At 40.3% G+C, this 20102-nt stretch overlaps 1 protein-coding gene across 1 annotated transcript in view; it reads left to right on the top strand.

Moving 5' to 3' along the window:
* The first annotated feature begins 1292 nt into the window (after window positions 1–1292).
* LOC128301330 (probable G-protein coupled receptor 158) overlaps window positions 1293–20102 on the top strand; it is a 28597-nt gene continuing 9787 nt past the window's right edge. The window contains exons 1-6 of the mRNA XM_053037751.1: window positions 1293–1999; window positions 4125–4364; window positions 4449–4623; window positions 4709–4777; window positions 12179–12607; window positions 12759–12953. Coding sequence (XP_052893711.1) covers window positions 1299–1999; window positions 4125–4364; window positions 4449–4623; window positions 4709–4777; window positions 12179–12607; window positions 12759–12953 — 1809 coding nt within the window. The 5' untranslated portion in view covers window positions 1293–1298. The remainder of the gene's footprint in view (window positions 2000–4124; window positions 4365–4448; window positions 4624–4708; window positions 4778–12178; window positions 12608–12758; window positions 12954–20102) is intronic.

Raw genomic sequence — 20102 nt, 5'->3', positions numbered from 1 at the left:
GCTTTTCTGTCTAGTTTCAACACCATTTACCGATGCGAAGCTTTGCGCAACCAATGGGTCAAACCGGTGGTTTCGATTTGAACATAAATCTTTCATGAGTTTCCCACCGTCACTGTTCCAACCTTCCAACGAATCCGCATATCGTTCGATCCACATTATAAGTCATTAAGTTCGACTTCGAAGCCACCGAATTTTCCGAAGCACTTGGCGGTGCTATTATCTCCCACCCCTGCTAAATCATTCTCCATCGCTTCGGGGTATTAAATCCAAACGTCTCACACTTGACAGTGCCGAACTTTGTCACTATCCAGCGTCGAGAGCACGGCAGCCGGCCTACGCCTACCGGAGAGCAGATTAACGTTAGACCGTCATGCCAAAACGTACCTGCCGGAATTGGCTTTCGGAAAAACGTGTCGCTAGCGCATTTGGTCATACGCTTAAGAGTTGCTGCACTCTGGGAAATGTCACCGCCTAGTGCCATGGCACTACATTTTCAATGTTTCGCGTTTTACGGTTTCCTCTATTGGATTAGAACACGCAAGTACGTGCGATCAATAAAACGCTCACACCAACCCTAAGCGCTCGATCATTAATGGAATGAGGAGAGTGATTTGTTCACAGTAGCTAGGAGCGGCAGATTTAGGAATTTTCGTTACTCGAAACAGAGAAGTGTATGTGGACATAACTTCATCACCGTTGATTGTGTTGAACGATTTAAATGTACGCACAGTCATTAAACCTTCATGTTGCGATGATTGAATGTCGTTGGTAACCGCTGTAGCGATATCGTTGATTAAGTGTTGAATCGAACGTCAATTGCCAGCCATCTCAAAGATTCCAGCATGAAGCTGAATTAAGATAAAGCAAAATTAGTATTTTTGGTGTAGTGCAGAAACCATCATATTGGAATCATAAATACGTAAAATTAGTTTTTTTTTTAATTGAAAGGAACATAAGTATTTAATTCATTAAGAATCGAAGTTATACCATTTTTGATGCAGTTGGAATAATGTCTGCTAATTTTCTAAAGAAAAAAACTTAAGATAAATTAAAAAATAATCATGCTACGTTGCCACGTGCCATTTGATTAGAACACTTTTTAGCCATATTGGCTATAAGCAACAAGCAACGTAAGAAAACTTTGTGATCGAGGAAGTCTAGCAAATTTTAGAACGTTTTATTAAGAATCAGAGGTAGATTAAATTAAATGTTATTAATGATTTTTTTTACGATTATCTACATTTTCAGATGCTCAGCACAGCTATAGAACGCCATATCCAGCTCAACAAACATCGGTGATGGGTCATCGTCATCATCGCCACCATCACCCGGCTGCTCATGATCGGCTACTCGCTCGACTCATTTTACCTACCGCAACGCCAGCTGTATGTAACTGGGTGCTCGTTGCTTTGATCTCGCTTCTAATTAACTCAAGCCATGGACTGGAACAACTCTCAGCAGGCCAGCAGGAACCTCAAGCTGATCAGCAACCGCTTCCACCAACGCTTTCGTCCACCTCCACCGTCAGTCCTACGCTTGCACCGTGCGAACAGCGTGCGCTGGACGAAATCCCCCCCGATCCTTTCTACGATGTGTCGGACATTACGATCGGAGCAGCGAAATCATTCGCTGACTTCCTCGCTGGCCGCAAGATCGATGGCACGGCCCGGGATGATCGTAAGTTTGTACTCGCGCGCGAGAAAGCCAACGAGCTGGCGAACGGTGTATTGAAGCAGGACGAAGGATTACTGCTGGCCGTTGGCATCGCATCACCACGACTTCCCCTGGCCGTTGTGCAGTTCCGGGATCAGATCGACAGCGCACACGTCAATCTATCGGAGAGCAAAAACTTCCTGTCCACTTACTGGCGTGAGCTGGGTGTTGCCTGGAATCAAAGCAATGGTGCTCAGTTCTGGGGCACTCCGTTCCGCGATTGTGGACCGCTCTATGGGCGGTGGCTTTGGCCGTACAGTGTCACCGTTGAGTCACAGGGCTACAAGTGAGTACTGCTTTCAAACATACAATATCGGTTCGCTGTAGACTTATTGTATTCCAACCATAGACATTATTCTGGGAAGATTTGGAGGCAAGTTACCGCGAGAAAATTAATAACTACCTGCCTATCTGGAGCATGGCTGAAAGGATATACTATAATTTTAAAATGGTAGTATGTGAGCCGTCTGAGCATGTCGTTATATACAAGGTTCGTTGGTTCTACCTTCAAGTCAAAGATCAATATCGTGGTTCAAAAGAATGAACCTCAGTAAATCTTTTTATCTGCCACTCTCCCTTCGTTTGACGTATTCTTGGAAAGAATTCGCATCCAGAGAAATAGAAAAGAAAAGTTACCGGCAAGAAATGTCGTTGAAACACAAAAAAAGACAAATCTGACAAGTAATCTCGGTTTGATTGATTTTTGGAGGCTTACATTTTTTTACTTTTGCAGACGTGATTTGCTTTAGGCAACTTGTTATAAGATAGCAGCAAATAGTCACGAAAACACGCGGAAAACATAATGAGTTTCTTGAGTCCTCGTTTATTTAAAAGGGCTTGTTCCGAGTTCCGAAAAATTATCCAACCATAACCGAAATACAACAAGAACCGGAGCACAGGAAGGCAATAATAGAGTAAGCGCTAACAATCTCATTTAATTCAATTACTAAACAAGCCCACTGAAAGCTAATGGAAATCTATCGATTTTTTACTTCTCAACTATTTGGATTAACACGACGGCCCTTCGTTAGTGCTCATTCGCAACAAATGAGTGCCGAAATGTTTCACCCCGTACGCTTCTACCACCACCACGAATTCAGCATCATCGCAAAAAAAAAGCCTTGATACTAAAAAATGTCCAAAATGTCTGCTGCTGCGAATACGGGCACTTTCTACTTCCCGAAACTAGATTCATTCCCGGAAAGGATAGCGAGAATAAATTAAACACACCATCACAACGGCGGTGGCGGAGATAACCTGGCAGCATTGGCAATGGCTCAGGCTAGTCCAAGTTTTCTGTTTGGCCTTATTTAGTTTTTTGTTTTCATACCGGGTTTTTCCTCGCAAACAGCCCCGAGGAGTTAATTAACATTATTTCATCACTGCCTGCAGTTCCTTCTTATGGGGCTAATTCACCAGAACAAAGGCCAGTGTTTCCATTAGCAACACAGTACAGGGCGATATTCAAGAAGTGCGCTTCTTGCAAATTCTACCTTCCAAAAAATTGGATTGTATGTACAAATTTCAACAGTCTTTTAAATTGTGCTAAATAGTATACTATTTACTATGTTGTGCTAATACTGTACCAAACAACATATTTTTCGTTCTAGTAATCTATCATTCGTTGGTAGAAAATTACTTCATGTTCGCCATAGATTCGAAAATGTTAATTATGAAACTGTCTCAGACAGGAAAGATGAACATTGTTTTTCCTTTAAAAAAAAACATCCCAACTATAAACTTGTAATCCGGCATCTGGCGTGATGTGTAAACGAGCAAGTTCAGTTTTTGGCGTTTTCTTACTTTCTTTCTCTCCCTTTCATTGCTGTTGTGGTCACTTTATAAAATGCTTTTTGGTCAGTTTTATCCAAACAAAATAGCTTTTGTGAGGTATCACAAAGATCTTTGTGGCTCTTATTTCTTTGGCCGAAGCTAATTTGAAAAGCTCCCCATCACGATAATCATTTAAGTGTTTCACCGTAAACTTTAAACCACCACTGCTGGTAGAACAGTTACTGTGACTAGGCTGACTGGTGTTTTACCAGTAAACTTTTTTTGTTAATGTTTCTTTTATTGTAAACAAAAACATTGTGAGTTACGTTATAATATTGTTCCTCACTCATAACGTGCTGAACTGGAATTTAAATGAGCAAAAGGTTGGTCTAGACAAAGTTCGATCTAATGCACTCCCCTCAATAAAATCTGAATCTCCCAGTTTTGGGATCCGGAAGGTTGGAGAATAAGTTTGTTAAGCCCATTATATGACGGTCATGCCCTGAAAGACTTTAAACCAAGAAAATGAGAAATAAGTCATCGTTGTAATTAACTTTTCAAAACATTCTCCTTTCGGCTACGAATTCTGACGTTTAATTGCAAACCACCGTTTCCTCGTCACATTTTCTTCGTTGCAGAATCGTTGCATCGGCGTTTATCGCAGCGGACGTGGATCAGTGCAACGATGCGTTGGAATCGATTTTTGGCCGCCGCCATGTTTGCGATCGTGAGTCCACATTTTGCCTGCTGTCGGAGCTGGACGCGTCCAAACCTCGGGGCAAATATACGTGCGTCTGCCGACCGGGCTACTACATTCCCAACGAGTCGATACAGGGTTTCTCGTCTGAGAAGAGCGATGGCAACATTACAAACTTTAGGTGAGGCAAACGCGAATCGACCGACCGAACGAACGAAGAAAATATAACACATGGTTTAATTTGCTCTCCATCCAACTATTACAGCTGCATTCCGTGCCCAAGTGCATGCGAGTGTGATTCGGCTGGTAGCTGCAGCAGCCCGGACGAAGACTTTAGCACCGAAACACTCATGAAGGCGACGATCGGTGCTATCTTAGGAGCTTGTATGCTTTGTTGTTTAGTGTTAGCGTTAATTGTGTTCCGTCAGCGGAAGTGCAAGGTAAGCATAGTTCGGGACGAGAGAAAATGATATCAGACAAATTTAATAATTACTTTTTCCTTGCTCTTATTTTTCTCCCATGCAGACTATTGCCACCGGGATGTGGACCATTTTAGAAACAATTTTATTCGGCATTTTACTTCTATACTTAGCGGTAAGTAGTTTTAAATACCATTAATTTAAACTAATCATCGATTGTAGTACTTTTCCTAAATAATTAAACAAGACTTAACAATAATCATATACGCTATCGTTAAGTATAACACAACATAAATAGTTTGATTCAATTTTCATAAAATCAAATACCAAACAATTAATTAACTACCCATCGCAACCAACCATGATCATTTCTCATCGACAAAATTAATTAGCAAATTAACAATTTAACCGGAAACTAAACGATACGCACCATCTGTGCTCAGACCGGGAGGGCAAAAAGGGTGACACCGGTGTGCTTAATAATTCAGCCAACGTGTTAACCGGACAGCAACAAATTGGATCGAAAAAAAATGTTACGAAAATGAAACTGTCATCAATATTATTCACCCATGGCCCGTTGCACCGTTTCTGTATACGTCGAAAAGAATTAATTTAAAAACCTTCACTTTCACAACATACCCTTGCCCTTCCATGCCAGCCGTACCTCTTCGGTGAGCCCAATCTATTCGGCGGAAGATTTAACAAGACTGCAAAAGGATTATATAGACCACGGTAAAGTGAACCATCATCAAAAATTTAGTCACCCTCTCGTACTCACTGCCCTTATCTAAAACGTAAGAAACCCGGCAAAAGAAGCTATGTTGCGTACAAACAAAAAACTCGGTCATCAGTTTTTGTTTCGCTTCTACCGGAAAACCCAACCGAACCGAACTCGTTACGCTCCATTGCTTGGGTTTATAAATAGAGCAGGATCCACCGATTGTTAGGGCGGAACGGGAAAAGTTTTAACCGACCGAAAACAAACGTGACATTGCACCGAATTTTATTCTTTTTTGTAACAAAAAGGTTATTACATTCGGTTATCAGTTTGTGCGAGCAGGACAGCAGATTTAAACTTGCTGCTTCTAAACACAAGAAACAATCCAGAAACGAGCCGCACATCACACTCGCTCTCTATCGTGGTCACGTGACCCGGGTAACGCAACCACCCAGCACCCGTTATTGTTCGACAACAATTTTAATCAAAAGTTTCCAGTCCTCATTAAAGTTGCAAACCATTGAAGCTCTTCCATCGGGGGTTTCTTTTCCACCTAGCACGATGTGTTCTTTTTCTGTTTTGTCCATTCACATTTTCTGTCTACTTTGATGAACGATTATTACGGGATGTGTGAGGGATAGGGAACAGCATTATTTTGTCATGTTTTCGAACAAAAGCTCCATGAGTGTGTGATGTCGGCATACTAGTTTAGCATAAGGTATTACGATTGGCAATGGACATAATATAATTATTAACAGTCAGCGCGACACCATGCGACGCCTTGGAGCGTTATGGTTGAATTACTAATGTTGAAATTTATAATACAGGAAGCTTTTGTTCGGCAGTGACGCTGGGTACACTTTGTCGTGATCATGACATACATAGCACCATGTGGTGTGTCAGGCGGTAGCTGTAGGTATGTAGATGAAGGAAAAACTAATTAGCAATCCAAAGCATTCCGTTTTGAATATAAATCCTGCGCAAGTTTTAATGCTCTCTGGTAGGTGTGAATTTTCAACAGTTTTTCAAGCATTATTTATAGAAACAATACGGTTTTTGTAACTACAGGTTTACACTGGTCGTAACGCACAGGTTTTATTTTGTTTTTTGTTTCTTTTTTTTCAATATCAATAAACTCCCATCCATACGTACTGTTTGTATTGCATTACTAAACAAAAGTATTTTTATGATTCACAAATCTGTTTTTATTAATGTACAGGGAAAAAATTGCAAAAATAATTCATCTTCAATAGTAGGTATTATTTAATTGTTAGTATGTTTGAATTCTAAAATTTGTAAGTATTTTGCATGCTTCTCGTGATCTCTGGAGATTCTCAACATATTTAAGAATCAACTCTTTGCCCTTCAGCAGAATTCCTTCAGGTACGATTAAACGATACAATTTTAACTTCAATTCAAAAGATTACAAGCTACCAATTGTAATCGTTTTGTGAATGTATCGGTGCGCTCTACGACAGTTCGCGAATCTATTTCAAGAACCCTTTGATAATTATGGGTTGACGGAAATCACGAACCGTTTGCTTGCAAACGTTTGATAGTTTACGTAAAATGTTGGCTTCAATGTTGGCTTGCATATGAAAGAATCGTACCGTTTGAAATCAGAAAGATTGCGCAACCGTTTTTCCAGCAGTTTGTTATCGAAGTACGGTGTAAGGCTTGTCATCAAATAATCGTATCGTATAATCGTAAATATTCACAGTACCATTTCACACGACAAATTGAACTGAATAATGACTGATGGAAATCATAAATCTTAGGATGAGCGTCTTTGATAGGATAGCTTATTCGATTTGAGCATATGTCATACGGGCACTAGCGTGAAAAAATATCTCAGTGTGAAGACCCTGAGGTTCTTAATGTCAAGCATAATTCGGCCTAATTTGGAGATGGTGGAAGTTTAATTTGAAAGATGTATTTTAGCTTCCAACATCTTCTTATGGATGTTGTTGATAAACATGACGGACACATCGAGTAAACTTATTTGAAGTAAACGTATCGTATATACGTATATGAATCCGAGACGGTTAATAATGTGATAATATTGAGTCGTTAAAAATATAATTTCTCGGTGTATATTTTCTCCTTTTTCCTGCCCGAACTAATCACAAATAGTTTACCTTAACATATTACTGTTTTCTGGTAGGTCTTGTGTATAGGATAATTAAATATAGACTAACTAATTAATACTAGACTAATTAAATTCAACATAGAATAATATAGTTTTATATACAAAAACATAACTAGTTTTTATGGTTTCATGTAACAATTATTTCAAAATAAAAAAAATGATGTATTATCACAAATAGAAGTGCCTGAAAAGCAACTAGGAGCTTCAAGCTTTCAACCACAAATATCTACAGCTATAATTGCCACTTTTCGCTTAGAAATTTCCGTACACCACGTACACAATTCAAACACCAATTATTACACCTCACTGCACTTGTGGTATGGTGGATAACTGTTTTGCCTAATTGATGCAACAGCCAGTCAATAACATAAAACCAACTCCAAAGCACTTGCAACAGATGCATACATAGAACTGTAATAAACAAACACACACACCATCACAAAGATATAACTAAGTCCACACGCTGGGTAGGGGGGTGCATCGGTACACTATTAACCATTATGTACCACCAATAACAATAAGTACCCTTAATTGAATGGTCACAATTTACTGAACACCGCACTAACATTGACGGTTTCAATTGATGCCATGCACGGCCAGTTTTAAACCAGCTTTAAAGCAACTTCCTTTGCATTTTCTTTCGGTATGTCGCGTTTGAAAATTACACAATGGCTGCGAAAGGGCAAAAGAGAGGTAGGTGTAGGGCAAAGGTGTGATGAAAATTAATTTATGACGTGATGGTTAACATATCGATTCGATAAACCGCAACTAATTAACGAGCTGGAAAACGGTATCAGTTGACATGTCCGTTGATTAAGAGAAATATACTGGAATTACTGCAATAGTCGTTTCCCGCACAGGACACGTGGCAGTTCTAGGCGAGATAAATTGACATTTCATGATGTAGCATCGTGTACCTATTTCTGCCTTCATCCTAAACTGTTCCCACGCGTTATGGTGTGTTGTTTGATTAAGAACCCGTATTTCGTTTACCTTGTATATATCGCGAATATGTGTTTGTGTATTTAAATACACCACACACCTCATGATGTTTTACAAGTGTTTAGTAAAATTTTGCATCTACCAACGATTGAATGAATAATATTTTGATTATTATTATTGGATAATTAATTTTTCTCCAATTTTGAAATTTTGTATATCCAACTCTTTGCCAACTCTTCGAAGAATTTGATTGTGTCTGAATTGTATTGCCTAATTTTACCAAGAAAAACGATATATAATATTGCACTAGTATTTGTCAGACAGACACTGATACCAGCAAGCTCGCTAAAAATATAAAAATCCTGCAATAAACCATATCCTACTCCCCCGGGTGTTTCCACCATATATCTCATCTGCTTTTTTCCATGAAATATATTTCCTTTTACGTTTCACCGATAATCGAAGCCCAGTTCATCATAAATCGACTATCGAAATACATCCATCTCGAATGAAATCCATCCGCAAATTGAGGCTTTTTCTTTTCACCGCGTGCCTGCCATTGCCCCATTGCGCTCTACCATGTTCGACCCAAATGGCATGACTATGCGCTTCCGTGTATCAGTTACTGTCAGCTATCACACGTTGCCCATCTTCCCGCTTTCGAACCAATGGGGAAGTAAATGCTGACCACGATGAATGCCACATCGTCAAACTATCAGTCGGCCAATGGTGGTTCTATCAACATTTTTAAGGAGTTATCTTTTCATCCAAACCGATAGAAATTCTCCAAACAGTGGACTGCCTCCAAACGCAACCATACAAAAGCTAATGCAAGGTACACACAACACGGAGCTTCACAATCAGTGTATGGCTGTATATGGAACCGAAGGGCCAACAGTCGCTGCCAAAAATAGAAGAAATAGCTATGAAAACATAATTTGAACGGAATGTCAATAAATTTTAGTCGACTATCCAGTGCCCCCCACCTCTCTTCCATACCCTCCCTTCCTTCCTGCGTAGATTTACTTTTATCTGACAAACAGCACACGCACAAAGGAAAGTCGTTGATTTTATACACTTTTTTTAACATCACTCTGCCCGTTCGAAGCGATTGCCATTGAAAGTATTGCGAAAAAATGGAGGGGAAAATATGCTTTCTGGCAAAGGAATGTGGACGTGTTTTTGTTACATACATTCGAACAATCGATAATCTATCCATAGACCGCTCTGCATTTTTCACTAACATTCAATCTAAGTTCAGTGAAATCAATTTAGCGTGCTGTTGGAATCGGTATCGAGCACCAACTTTATGACACTTCGCACGTAGCTTGTATAAAACCTGTCAAAGCTAATGTCACACGAATGATCAACACGAGCCAGTGATGGTGTGTAAATTTGCATTTAAACATTTTTTCATCTCAGACTGCATTAGTGTATCCTATTATGTAAATATTGTGACATAATTATTGCTACAAGAGTTTAGGTTGATATGCGTTGTGTAAATGTTTACTTATTTAAAATAGTACAACTTATCGGATTCATATACCATTCGCAGAATGTTTTATGTCACCTCAGGGAATCTCTCCCAACAAATAAGTTCCACAGCACAAAAACATCACCTTGAGACTACCGTTTGTGGCCACAAGCGGAATCAATTTACGATTGATTTTTCCTGCACAACCAGTGCAGAACCACTCAAATTGCACTGATTCATCACCTGGGAGATAGAAAGGCAGCAAAATATATTACACAGCGTTCGAGATATAAAAAAAAATACATGAAGTGCACTAACGAAAAGCGATAATGATGTCACTCGGCGGCACAAACGTACCGATACGCTGACAGTGATGAACGTAGATAGGATTGTACAGGACCACCCGTTAACAAGATTTTTTTTTTTTTGCAGCAAAAAATCTTCGCGCCTTCAATGACGAGGAACACACAAATCATCCATTCCTCCGGTGCCAACCAGTTAGCCCCACTATTGCAACCTTCGCACTAACTACATTTCATTTTATTGCTTCCCATCCAAAATGATTTATGGTGCGATACGTAGTCACGGCCTAACCAGTGTCAGTAGTATTTTTCCAGCTGAGCCAAGCTGACATAGTTATGCATTTCCGCTTGCCATCTTTGCTACCAGCGTGCTGTTGGAGTTTCGCACATCTTACGAGCAGGCCTGTCGTTATAACAAAACGCTGTCAGTCTAAGACTGGCTAAGACCGTACGACGATAGATGGTGCCACTGTTTTTTTTTAAGGCAAAGGAAACACATTTCGCTTTGCTGTACCATAGCAATATAGAATTTATTAACAATACTGCCTTTTTATGAATGAATTAAAGTGGTACTCAAAGTGGCTCAGCTGTAAATGCTATGTATATAAAATAAAATAATCAGACTGAAAGAATGTTTATTCGTTACAGAACGATCATAGCGCAAGTTCAGCACATGTTATTTGAAATTTTTAAAAGAAATTCTTGGAATGAATTGGAGTTTGTACGCGAAAATCGTCTATAATAAAATCGCTATAATATAGTCTTTGCCGTTTGATGTTCTGGTTGCGACTCTTAACTCTTTATTCATTTACTTATTAACATTCATACGCTTACATTCTCTGTTGCGGTTTTCTATATATTTACATCCGTTTATATCCTGAAATTCATTCTTTAACAGAGTTCTCAGTAGAAAATCCCATTCGAATCCTCGCTGTATGGCTTTCTTCGTTGTAGGCCGTCTTGCCAGGAAAAAGAAGGATAATCGGAAATTTCAATATTCGTTGAAGAATTATGTGTAACTTATTATACAATCATAGTTTAAAATACTGTCTGTCACTAATCCCGTATTTTTCCTTTTTTATTCTCTTCTAATTTTCAAATCTCATGACATAACGAATCACAGTATCTTAGGCCTTTATTCATACCTTCTTTCAAACGTAATTTGCAAAGTGATGCTCACCCAGTCCATACTGTATCGATCGAAAGTAATAGTCCAAGCTTCAACCCATCAATTGATGTAGCACGACTTCCCCTAAGATCTATGCGTTTAGTTTTGGCAGTTCATAATTCACCACACCCTTCAGGTGGTTCCCACACAGCACGAACTTATCACCATGGTTATCCGACCATGCACGATGAACAATGTGGCATGGTTCGAATATTCAAACCAAAGAGGAAATGTCCTGATTCAATGCACACGACACCAAATTTCCTTATTTTAAATCATTTTCATTGCTTTCATTCGATGGCAAATGGCTGAAAAAACGACTAAAAACATCATAAGGTTTTGTAAAAGAATCTTATATTTGATGATGTGCTCATGCCTCTTTGTATACATCCTTAATCTTTAATGTAGCCTTTGTTCGATCGTTTGACTTGCAAATTAAATTTGTCAGTTTTAATCAAAACAAACCACTTCGATAGTGAATTTGTCTTAAACTTCCAGAAATTTTAAACAAATCTTTTTTCCCATGTTAAAGTACATTTGGTAAAACTTCCCGCAAAAATCACACTGCTTGGTGTGATAGTAGACATGCAAACTAAGTACTAGTAACGACATCAGTTAGTAAAACCGTTTGATTTTATCTCAACTGTAAGTAGTTGTAAAGCACAGCCAGACAATGATGTACATTGCTCATTTCTAACATTGTAACGAACTAACAATATCGAATCAGATAAATATTCTCATGCAACTACATGCAACTACATACATTATATTTTATCTTACCCAGTCACATATTGTTCTGGTCTTCTCTTCTCTCTTCCTGTAGGTTGCTCTACACTTCCTGCAGGCATCGACAGTGCGGTGCCTGCTGGAACCGTGGTGCCGTGAGCTGGGCTTCATCATTTGCTACGGTGCGATCGTGCTCAAACTGTACCGTCACCTGGTGGAGTTCCGCACCAGAAAAGCTCATCGATGGGTTGTGAGAGATCTCGATCTGCTGCGCTACTTGTGCGCCATGATCGTCGCGGTGCTATGCTATCTGGCCGCCTTTACCGCGACCAGTCTCGACTTTCTGCAGTACAGTGAGCTGGTTTGGCAGATGGACCAACCGCAGTCGATGGACGCGGAGCAGGTTGCGTCCAACATGTGCCGCCCACTACGCTGGGATTACGTGACCGAGGCCGGCGAACTGTTGATACTGGGCTTCGGACTACAGCTGGCCATCGCTAGCCGTAATGCCAATACGCAATTTCGGGTAAGTTATACAATGCCAGGAGAAACAGAAAAATGCATTTGTCGTCATATTGTGTAATAAAGCTAAAGTCATATTATTTCATCTTCCTTGCTCTTATCTTAGTGTAAAAGTGCTAATATCTCCATCGTCTCTTTTCTATTCACAATGGCAGGAGCGACAATTCTTAGTAGCATCCATATTGATCGAGTTTCTCGTCTCGTCCACATTCTACATACTGCGCTTCTGGTATTTGGAGGAGTTCAATCCGTCTACACTGTTCTTAGCCCTGTTCGTGCGCTCGCAACTGACCAACACCGTGACGTTGGGCTTGATATTTCTCCCTAAGTTATGGTACCAGCACAAACAGGTAAATGTCTGGGGGTCAACTCCTAGTCACCCATCCTCTTTCTCACCCATCCATTCCTACGCCCTCCCATTCCACTGGCTTCCTTTCCCAGTCTGCAATCCAATTCGAAGGAAATTTTTCAATGTACTACCGAAACAAACCAGACAAAATGGTTCTCCTTCACGTACGTTACTAATAGGGAAATCTTGTTAAAAATAATTACGAAATCTTGTAAATGTTTTGTATCGTACATTTTTCAATTGGAACACACGTTCAAATTCGGAACTTCTATAACATCCTCCAAAATGGAAAGTCTCGAGAAGTGAGCTACCCACCGCTCTTCCTAATCAAGATCATTATTTTCAATTCGTAAAAGAAAGTATTAAAAACAACATCCACATATCCCCCATATCCGCTCTCATATCCATCTTATGCTACCTCACTTATGCTATCAGCCAACAAAAAACACCGCATAATAAGATAGTCAAGGGAACAAATTTACGCTAGCACGCTCCATGTATTATACGTTAGCCAATGTGTTGTTCGATATGTTCGTCCTACCGTTTTACCGTGCATTGTTTCCGTGTCGCCCCATTCGTGCATCAATGTGCGGCCTGCGTGCGCCTGTAGCATTGTTTCTGTAAATGTGTCACTCACGCTCAAAGATACTAAGCAAAACATTACACAATCGTTAGTTCACACTGTCACATATATTACTATAAACAGCTTTTTCCCTTTTTTTCTCTATACGTCCAACGTCTTATGTCATTAAGAGTTTTGTATCTCATGGTCTGTGGCAAAACAGCCCAGTGATAATGACCTTCAATCCACTTTCCGTAATGCGGACCGGTTTTGTCCATTCAAAACCATCTTACCATACGTTCATCTACTGGCTACCGAAAAGTCCTTCATCTTCTCAGCGTGTTTGCTTCAAAAAAGCAATACAGGACTCATCTTAGCGGTTTCCTTTCGACAAAATCTTCGCTCTTCACGTTCGGGCTACGCTACCTAATTATTTCGATATTAGCACAGTAAAATCGTTGCCATAATGAAAACGAAGAGTTTCCCTTCAGTCTTACTTCCGACCGAAGGGCAAAGCGTTATGTCATCGAAATTTACTTCTGAAAGTAAGAGAGAATAATAATAACCGCCCCAAGCCTAAGTCCCCCCATGGGGCTGAATGTTTTTCAGCTTAAGGAAAGATAAGATGCCGACCGTTAATTCTTCTGTACCTTTCACTGTACCGTACGCATCTTTCTTTAACATTTCTCGGTTCTCGGTGATCTTTTTCGCTTTCATTACACGCGCAATGATTTAGCAATTTTTACTCCCGTTTTGCTGACACTTTTTATAAACTTCTTTCACATAAAGTGCCCATTTTACCACCGTCTTACCACCTGATTTTCTTACAAAATGTGCCACTTACTTCACAGACAAAAACCTGCCGTATTTTAAAAGCGAACCTTATTTGTTTTTTTTTTTTTTTTGGTTGTGCGTTCTACTCCGGTTCTACCGGTGAACTGGTTCCGACAGGGGGCACCATCTGTAAATGGGCAGGGGAGAGAGATTAAGCTAGCGGACTGCTTTCTTATCTCGTCATCATCACACGCTTCCTTTTGCCATCTGTCAACCATTCTTTAGACCGGCCGATGGGGGGGAGGGATCAGGCCTGTCAACCAAACAGGACGCGGTACGGCACCCGGGTGGTTTGAATGAAAAACAAATTGAACCACTTATTTACAAAATCTTCCCGTACTTTACACCCCTCCCCCCGAGTGGTACAGCCACCATCCGTTTTTTTTTTGAGCCGAAGAAAGATGGCGCCAACGACAGGCGGCATCACCGGTCGGTTGTTTACTGAAACGATGTCAAAGGCAGGATGTTGTTTTTGATTCATCGTTATCAAGATAGCGTGGGTCGTGGGTGGAAAATAAACTTGCGCCCAGAAAATGGATCGTGCCGATGTAACCTGCGAACAACAGCAGCAGCACGCTGCGCTTACAACCGCTATGGCTTCGAATCGAATCTTAAAGCTTCTGCTTCACCGTCTCATTAAGCCATGGGCAAACGTGAACAATCGTAAAGCTTGTTGTGTGCAGTTGTTTCAATTTTTTCCGGTTTCTGTCATCTCCTACCGCTACATTTTGTTTGCCAATTACTAAACACACTCCAGCCAAAGTACCGCCGTCGATGCGAGCAGCGCTTATGTTGACAAACAGCTCCTTCCAACGTGTGGCCGCGAACATGCCTCCCGCATAGCAGGGCGCAATTGAGCGAAATTGATTGCGTGTTTATTCGACTGAAACAATCTAAACGCAACCCGCGCGGCCTTCGTTCTACCGACCGGATGACACACTGCAGCCGGTAAATGTAAACACACACACACACGCTATTCTGTCTCGTGCCATTCGGAAGAATCAAGAGTTAATCCGCGACTTGGATTTAGATTCAGGTTAAAGGTGTTTGGTTTTAATTAACATTGCTCAAACATCTTACCGTTCACAGCGCTTAAAACGGGCCAAATAGTCCGCTGGTTACAGATAAGCCTCTGTTTGAACAACATGAGATGATATGCTGCAGTTAAGTATGTTTTGCTTCGTTTTTTTTTATTTCAGTGCAGTAAAGAGATAATTCTTAGAAAATAGTTTTTATAATTGATGAGCTTTCATAGAATACGGGAAACAATAGGGCACTAGCTGTGTGTTTGTCCAATATCTGTACTATGGAGTATAACCTATTATTATTATTAATTATGGATCTCTATAAATCACGATGTATCACAAGTATCGAAGTATCAAAGTAGCTAGTATTGGTAGCGGCGCCAGTACTAACACGTTCTAACGAAAGAAAGAGAAGTATTAAAAGATGAGGCTCTCTGTCATATTTGAAAAAAGCACTACGAATGTTAGTAATCCCATGATTTCATTTTCACTGGTTAATCATTTTAGCCATAATTGAGTGTGCTTACATGGTTTTATAACAACATTCAGATGTTTTCAAAAAGGAAAAAAAACATTACACGTATTTAACAACCCTCTGCATAGGACTTTAATAACTTTTAAACGAAAAGAGAGTTGTAATAATGGCCAAATAAGGCTTGGTTCAATTAGAAATGGGGCACTTTGCACAGCGGGTATCTTTTATACCATTAATCCAATTGAAAAACTTTGTATGAATGAATCATAGGTTTATATATATAGGTTTATATATATATATATATATATATATATATATTTTTAAAAAAATATGAAAAAAAATTCACTTCGCTTTTACGAAGAAATTCTCGGACTTTTCTGTTTATACCGCCCATCAACCGCCGCACAGCTGCTTCAGTCACTGTCCTGGCCAGAAAATTCCACCAATTCTTCATTTGTATTATATCCTTAGTTAATGCACCCTTTTGCTTTAGTTTTTGTTTCATTATTGCCCAATATCGCTCTATTGGACGGAATTGGGGGCAATTTGGTGGATTCAGCGTTTTTGGTATAAATTTCACACCATTATCGTTGTACCATTGTACGTCCTTGCTATAATGGCAGCTTGCTAGATCAGGCCAAAACATTACTGACCCATGATGAGACCTAATAAATGGCAAAATACGTTTCTTAAGACACTCATTCTTATACAAATCCGAATTCATGTTCTTATTTGTCACAAACACGTTGGTCTTCTTGCCACATGAACAGATTCCTTGCCAAATCATAATTTTTTTAGCAAATTAATCGGCAAAAACAAAATTGAATCTCTTGGGGACGTTGCCACGAGCATAAGCCTTATAAAATTTAACACCCGGGATTTGTTTAAAATCGGCTTTCACGTAGGTTTCATCGTCCATCAAAATGCAACCATGCGGTTTGGTCAGCACTTGATCGTACAGCTTCCGAGCTCGGTTTCTGGCCATTATTTGTTGTTTCATGTTTCGATTGGGATGTTTACTTGCTCGAAAACATTTAAAACCTTCTCGGAGTCGGATTCGCCGAACAGTAGAGCGGTCGGCGTTAAGATTGTTGGCCAAGTCGTAGTCGGAGATGTTTGGGATAGCCTTCTCATTTTCCGAATGACTCTCAATCGCAGTTCACGATTCACGGTTTCACTCCGTCGCTTAGTTTGCACCTTACGAACAATCGTCTGCGTCTCCTTGTACTTTTTAATCACTCGCGCAACAGTCGACTTAGGCAAACTTAACTGTTTTCCCGAGCTCCCGAGATGACACTGCTGGATTTTGCAGATAGTTGTGCACTATCAGTTTTCGCTTCTCCTCTTGCATGTCGAATATCTTGGAGCAGGGAAAACAAAAAGTGAAGTTGCACAAAGCGAAATGTTTACTATTGTCTACAAAACGCTGTCAAAAGTTTCCATTTTTGTCCATGGGAGGCGCCACTATAAATCAATCAAAGTGCCCCATTTCTAAATGAACCAAGCCTTACGATATACGGCAAAATACGCTACGTTTGTTTCTAGATAGTGTCTAGATACGGTGTCCTTTGTCTAAATAACCGTAAAATAGTTCTACCTTGTGTGAAAGATCAGTCCAGACCTTAATTTTTTTCCATGAACAAGAACAATCTTTTTATTTCTATGTGTCCGGATTTGCGTTTCGAGATTTGCAACGTTTCTTGCAAAATAGACATATTAGCCTACATCAACAATAAGTTGTGTAGTTAGTTCTGGCATTTTAGATGCTTAAAATTTAAAATTTATCTTCTTTTTGCGTTAAAAGTAACATGTCCTTACAAACTACAGCACATCAACACAACGCTTAAGGTCGCAAACCAAAAAGCAAAGTCTCGAGAGTATCCACTTGGCGTTCAACAAACTTTGTCTGTTTGAGAAAAATAAAAATTGCGGATCGATTTTCATCCGCAGCCTCAAACCTCTCCAGACAGCTTAACTTCCTGCCGCTGAAATTGTTTCGAATCAGTTGGAAAAGTAAAACGGTATCATTTTTTTGTACTGCAGACTTGCATTTGTTTCATCCAACAGAAGGGTGGAGGGAATAAAAAATTGGCAACGATAACATTTGCAGCTCCATTTCTTGGCAGAACACTCACGAGACGGAACTTTTGCTTTAAAGCAACAGAACCGTACTCCGTACGATCCCACCTCAACCGGAAACGGAAATTTTGCTTATGTTGCACCGAACTAAACGAACTCCTACGTGGACATATCCGAAGTAACATTACAGTTTGCAGCAGGAATGGACAAACACGGAACGAAGTGACAGCACGCTCCGGATCTTTCAAGGTCTCCAAATTACGAAATTACATTCTACAAGCCAACCACTCCAATCTGGGAGTGTTACTGTCTTACGCCTCGGTGCACCCTGCCAAACGGAAGCACGCTTCGTTTGAAGCATTCAGTGATGCACTGCGAGGGCTCGGTCGCTTTCCTTCCCGGGAACACGAGACCGTACGAGCAAAATTGGATCTTTATTATCCGCTTGCTTCATCGCCCGCGACCCATCGCCTCCAGGGGACGATAATCCAGGATAAATGTGTAATTTAACACTTTACACGTTCCCTGTTTCCCGGCGTCCTTCCGTGATGTTGTCAGTTACAGTTCCAACAGACTACGCAGCAGTTCGAGCAGACTTTGAAAGTTTTGTCGCAAACTGGAAACCCGAATTCGAGATCCCAGCACACCATCCATGTCGTCGAAAACTTCCGAAAACACATTTAACTCACGAGCACACGCACAACCTCGTCTTCTGGGCGATTTTCCGCCAGTTCAAGCAAGCATCGTTTTGGTGCCGGTTGGTTCCGGTCCGCGACCGTCCGAATGTGTCTCATATGTGTGTGTCTGTGTGTAACAGAAGTTAAACAGGAAAACCCTTGCCCAAGTATCTCCGGGCTTATTAAATTACATAAATCATGAGAGGAAAATTCAATCGAAAGGACATCTCTCATCGTTGCGCTTTTACCGATCCGCTAAAAGGATGCGGATGTACCGCGAGCCACAGCAAAACGAACCGCTGCAGGCTAACGGTGGAGCGCAGTACAAGGGGCAGCAAACAGCACCGGATTCCGGGCAAGATTTCGTTTCGGAAAAGGTAGTCACTGACGGTAGAATTGGAAAACCCATGAACCAGGTTTTTGGGTAGTAGAGTGGGGAGAAGAAAAACTTTTTCCTACGAATCCTAATCAAATTTTCATGACAATAAACTTTGCACTGATGCTGCTGCTGCTTCAAACGGGCGCTACCGAGAAGTTTGTCGCGTTACAACCATTGTACGGACACGAAAGCTTGTTGCACGGTGAAAAAAGTTGAAAATATCTGTTAAAAATGAGTATGCAGACACTGTGAGCACTTTCCATCTGTTCGTGTGTGTGCGTGTATCTACGCCGAAATATGTCTCGCCAAGTGTCACCTGGCACCAATTTTGAAGCATATTGAGGGATCTCGTTAAACCTTCAACCTACTTCGCCTGGCTAGTACTTTTCACCCTCATTGGTTTGTAGAGATCACTTTTGGATAATGAAAGAGTTTCAAAGTATACATCCAAGGTGTGACGTGCCTCGGTAAGACAATTTTATTACTTCCCATGTCACACGGCAGCAGCACGCTAGTCACGCCAACACGGTGCGCGGTAGATTGTTGGAATGTGTCAAGTAGTGAGAAACATATCAAGACGAAGAAAGTGTTTACACACGGGTGATAATTCTGGTGGAGGCCATTTAACGCACGACTAATTTGCATAGGACGAATCGTAAAAAAGTTGAATATGATTATAAGTGAGGTTGTATAAAACATATACACTGCCACATGGTAAACATCTCCCAAAAGTGTGCAAACCTTTCTTAATGGTTCGTAATTTATGTTTGATTCAAAGATAGTTTAATAAGGTCTTTTAGATATGTGACGTTTAGTCAGCTGTAGCGATTTTTTGGTAAAACTATTGGTTGTATTTCTACATTAAAAAAATCGTTGCATAAAACAGATACTGTAGACAAGCTACCGGTTTTCTAAACACGATAAAGTAAACACGCATTTTGACGGTTTTATACGCAGTTTTACATTTAAGTGTTTTAAAGGTCTAATTTGTTTTTGAGGCATAACCTAGAAGGTCGTTCCGCCTAGAAGAGAGAGAGCGAGAGAGGCTCTTTTAGCTTTGACTTATTATTGAATTTCTATTACTCAAGACGAACCGGCCGTAATTTAATAATTATATGA

Source organism: Anopheles moucheti, chromosome 3, assembly GCF_943734755.1.
Source record: "Anopheles moucheti chromosome 3, idAnoMoucSN_F20_07, whole genome shotgun sequence".
Classification (NCBI taxonomy): domain Eukaryota; kingdom Metazoa; phylum Arthropoda; class Insecta; order Diptera; family Culicidae; genus Anopheles; species Anopheles moucheti.
The sequence above is the reverse complement of the archived record's forward strand: the minus strand, read 5'-3'. Positions and strand labels throughout refer to the sequence as shown.